We start from the raw sequence: 4398 nt of genomic DNA, 5'->3' as shown, positions 1-4398 counted from the left end.
AAACTGTTTCGACATTTGCACTAAGTACTAGAATCCAAGTTATCATTATTAAGTGTTTCTGTATCATGAAAACAAGTGTACAGTATATAATGTGTATCTATTTGTGTATCTATTTGAATGCCTAGATTGTACCCTAACTCTAGTTTTGCACCTTGGATATGTAATTTTCACAGTTACATTAACACTTGGGCAAAGGGTGAAAGTATTTTAACTTTTCTACGTGAATGTGCTGTGTATGTTTTTTTCATAACTTTCCAATATTTTTCTGGTCATGTTTACAGGTCATGGCAAGACTGACCTATCTATCACTGCTGTTGGGTATGTTACTAACTGATTGGTCATAGTTAGAAACCTTAAAACGTTATTTTATCAAAATTACAATTATCAAACCCAATCACTGTAGCAATTCACACAGAAGAAGAACCTATTCTCTGCTCTAGTAAATGCACTATTTTCATTTTAAGAAAACGTTATTTGGTTTTGTTCAATCCCTCTGAAGCTTTAAAATCCATGTTTCTTGTAAAGTTCGTGCTTGTCTATTATTTATTTTATACATTTGTTCCTGCATTTCTTATTTTTGCAAAACAATTTATTTTTTACTGCATATCATTTTCTCTAATTTATTGATAAAATAAAAGGGAAAGGGAAAGCAAAACACCTATGGTAATATATATATACAAGGAAACTAAATACAGTTTTGGTGTGATCAACAGTCCAGATGTTCAGCTGTTCCTCAGAAGATCCAAACATAGATTGCCCTGCTAACTGCATAGTTGACAGTTGGAACTGGACACTTCAATGTTTTCAAACCAGCACAAAGCCTGACACACTAATGGTTGTGGGTCAGACATTGGATCACTGTATGCCTGGGAACAGCTTTAATATGAACAAAACTAGCTGTTTGTCTTTGCAGGTAAATGAAGGTAAGCTCTCCAAACCACATTTTTGTTCTTATCTCTACTAAATGTCCATAGTTTAAAAAAAAACCCCAACATAAAACAAGATGTCTGCATGCTGTGTGTTCTTACATATGGTTTCCAAGGATCCAGCATTAAACCTGACACTGCTCAGAAGTGCAACAGAAGCATATACATTCCAGCTGACAGTAGAAATCATTGTGACAAAAATCTTACTAATGACAGGTGTATTAACTTTACACCAGGGTAAATATGTCTTGCATCCATTCTGCTGTTAATGTAATCTTAAGAATCCTACGTAGTGTACATTACAGGTAATTATTTTTTCTTACAGAGAGAAAATATGTATCTCCTTGGGATCTAATGGGAAGGTAAGGATGGAATTCAACTGCACTCAAGAACACCCAGGCAGTATCTGTAATGACACGGGTAAGTTTTATTCAACAAAATGAAACCATCTTACTGCGTTTGAAGCAGTTTTTAGAACTTTTTCAACTTAGAGCTTTACCACACACACAAAATAGAAATTACTCTGTAATTAAAAAAATCACTGCTGACTGTTGTTTATCATTGAAATATGACTCAACATAAGATGTGCCTCCAGGAGAAATGTAGCACTAGACTAGTCAGAAGAAATAAAAGAATAACGTAGAGATGAGACTTTGTACATGCTAAAATAAAATTATAGTCATTGTAAAATGATGTATATTTACCTGCATTGAACCAGATTTTTTTAATTGAATGCCCAATGTAGAAAACTAAAAACAGCTTTGCATTTGCAGCAGTGAGGCAGAAGATTGTTTTGTGTCACCACATCCTAAAATCTGTGTTGCAAAAACCTTAACCTACCCTTTCTGTGTTCAGGGGCCCGTTCTTCGTACCTCGCTAAGTAGGTTAGCCGGATTAGATTGTTGACGATTTCGCGTGATCCTGGATCAGTCGGTTCCCCGAAGCTCATCCGGGACTTGCTGTCATAGCAACAGAGCCGTAAGCGTAAACCTGCTCGGGAGCAGGTTTACTTTATGTAAACAGGATTAGATCGCGGCCACGCAGGTATGTCCGCTTCATTTATACGAAAGCAACAGCGATATTTTTCCACTGTTTCACCATAAATAAATATTATCAATGTAACTAAAGATAATGCAGCACTTGATCCTTTTATTGATGTCACACAGATACATACAGGTCATTTCCTAAAAAAGGGAAATGAACTATTAACATTCTATTACATGTATGTGATTATTACAGATGTAATTCATATTTCAGAGTAGTAATTGTAAATTACTTTGTGTAATCAAGATGAGAGACCACGGCTATAAAAGCGAAGGTGGATTTGGGAAGCCTGTCGCAGCCATGTCCTGTCCGTATACGTGACCAACCCATTGCGGAAGGTGCAAGATTGATAAGGAGAGTCCTCAGAATTCAGCGTATATTGCGGGATAGACAGGATCCTTTAGCTCAGCGCGACAGTGTGCTCATAGAGAGATATCGATATTCCCGTGAGGGTATTATTTACTTAACCAACTTGTTGACGAGGGGATGCAGGACCACCACCTGTCTTTTTTTCCTCTGCCCTTTTCTTGGTTGCTGTTATGAACAAACTAACAGAGTATTACAGGCCAGTATTACCTTGCCAAGAGACGCAAAGCAATCTAAGAGATAAATATTACCATTCTGTAGAATACTCCTGTATTCCACTTTTACTTGTTCCCATGTTCTTGTGGGTCCTGTTGTGGCTCTAATGTGAAAGGGGATATAATATAACATATTATAATATAATATAATGCCATATGATATTGGACAATATAGTGTCATATGATAGATCTACCCTACCGCCTACTGGTGTTGGCCAGAGGGGCCGATGGCGCGATATGGCAGCCTGGCTACAACCGTAGCTGCCTCCACCAGTGTGTGAATGTGGGAGTGAATGAATAGTGGTATCGTAAAGCGCTTTGGGTGCCTTGGAAAGCGCTATATAAATCCAATCCATTATTATTATTATTATTAAATTACCTACGAGTTTGATTTGTCAGCAACTTTCTGCCAGCCCTCTCTCCTTGCTTTTGCAGCCTTTGCAGTGTTCTCTTGCGTTTTAATTAAACTCTGAAACTCCTGTAATCCCTCACTCATGAGTTCTTGCTCTGCTGCCGGAAAATACCGAGCACGCCCCTTCGACATTTTCGCCGACCAATCAGCGGGTTGCCGATCAATGTTTCTACTATCGATGCGTAGCCCCTTTTACGACACCCAGTGATGTCACATTCCTGCGTCCAGCTGTAGTAATCGTCAACAGCAGGTGTGTTCGGGGAACCGGATTAGCGAGCTCACGGTTAGCGCGATGATTTGATCTTGGATGTGTCATTTGATCTTGGATGTAGTAAGCGACGTACGAAGAACGGGCCCCAGATCTGCAGTTCCACTCAGTAAACAAAACTTGGATTGATGCATTGGAGCACTGTTGGCAAGACAATTCCTCCTTGGTTGAAATCTACAATGATGCAGTCGGTGTTGAAGTTAAAAATCTGCTGCAAAATAAAACAGAGTCACACACAGGGGTGTGGGTTGGCCTGGAACGATCCATTTTTGGCAAAAATCCTGAATGGAAATGGATTTCAGGGTCAAAGGTTTTATATTCTCAGTGGAACAACAGTTTTCCTGTAAACTCCTTAAACAACCACTGTGGAAAGATCATCTCAGTTAATGAGGCAAAAGAAATCAAGTTGCTGGATGCAAACTGCCATAAAAAACTGCCATTCATCTGTCAACGTAAGCTGCTGTTTTGATTAAGATTAGGTCAGGTATAAGCACCCAAATGTTTTTAAATCTCACCTTTCTGCAATTGCCAGGTCTGAAAAACAACATTTGCTCTACTAAAGCACCTACTCTGAATCCAGGTAAATCTACTGAAACTATTTCTAGTTTGAAAGCAGAAACTTGTAACTTTATGTTCACTTCATGTTCCTTAGAAAGAATGTATGCAAACTAAAAACACAAGTCATTCTGTTATTTGGTTTTTATCATTTTAAATTCACATTTGTGTTTTGGGTCACAGTGCTTTGCATTGACATCGACAAGGATAGTTGCTAATAAATGAATCGAGAACAGGATATACTGCATCTCCCTGGTCACACTGAGATGAAATTCCTGAGGAAACAGATGAATGACCCAACATGTCCAGTGTATAAATACTCTCTTCAAGCTACTGTTGTGTTTCACAGGAAACCTATTTTGGATGTCATTATTTTTAATAGTTTGTATTATTGTAGGTTCTTTAGCTTAAATTACAAACACCTTGAGACAAGTGTTGTTGTGATTTGGCACTATGTAATTAAACTGAACTGAAAATAGAATTATTTGTGACAGATTTTAGACATGCCATGAACCTGGAATAGTTTACCCAAGATCATCGTTTTGACTTTCTTGCTGTGCTATTTAAATATCAAGTTAGATTTTTTTGGTTTGTTCTTTAGTACATTTAGTT

General features: G+C 37.8%; 1 protein-coding gene across 1 annotated transcript; it reads left to right on the top strand.

The window, feature by feature from the left end:
• Positions 1 to 224: 224 nt before the first annotated feature.
• On the top strand, positions 225 to 4004 carry LOC147314423 (secretory phospholipase A2 receptor-like). The gene is made up of 7 exons (XM_086262809.1): positions 225 to 318; positions 714 to 923; positions 1043 to 1163; positions 1252 to 1346; positions 3324 to 3683; positions 3764 to 3811; positions 3970 to 4004. The coding sequence occupies exons 1-7, from the start codon at positions 225 to 227 to the stop codon at positions 4002 to 4004; spliced, it is 963 nt and encodes a 320-aa protein (XP_086118935.1).
• The last annotated feature ends 394 nt before the right edge of the window (positions 4005 to 4398 follow it).

The sequence above is a fragment of the Aulonocara sp. 'chitande type north' Nkhata Bay genome, linkage group LG14 (genome assembly GCF_057382095.1).
Source record: "Aulonocara sp. 'chitande type north' Nkhata Bay isolate Kocher_YH1m ecotype deep benthic linkage group LG14, A_spYH_male_GT1.1, whole genome shotgun sequence".
In the NCBI taxonomy this organism is placed as follows: domain Eukaryota; kingdom Metazoa; phylum Chordata; class Actinopteri; order Cichliformes; family Cichlidae; genus Aulonocara; species Aulonocara sp. 'chitande type north' Nkhata Bay.
The sequence above is the reverse complement of the archived record's forward strand: the minus strand, read 5'-3'. Positions and strand labels throughout refer to the sequence as shown.

Bases quoted from the DNA above. Each gene is read 5' to 3' on its own strand.
- LOC147314423 (XM_086262809.1), top strand. From the start codon at position 225: ATGTGCTGTGTATGTTTTTTTCATAACTTTCCAATATTTTTCTGGTCA. The intron at 319-713 runs GTATGTTACTAA...TGTGATCAACAG, and splicing joins CTATCTATCACTGCTGTTGG to TCCAGATGTTCAGCTGTTCC. The intron at 3,812-3,969 runs GTAAATCTACTG...TTTGGGTCACAG, and splicing joins AGCACCTACTCTGAATCCAG to TGCTTTGCATTGACATCGAC.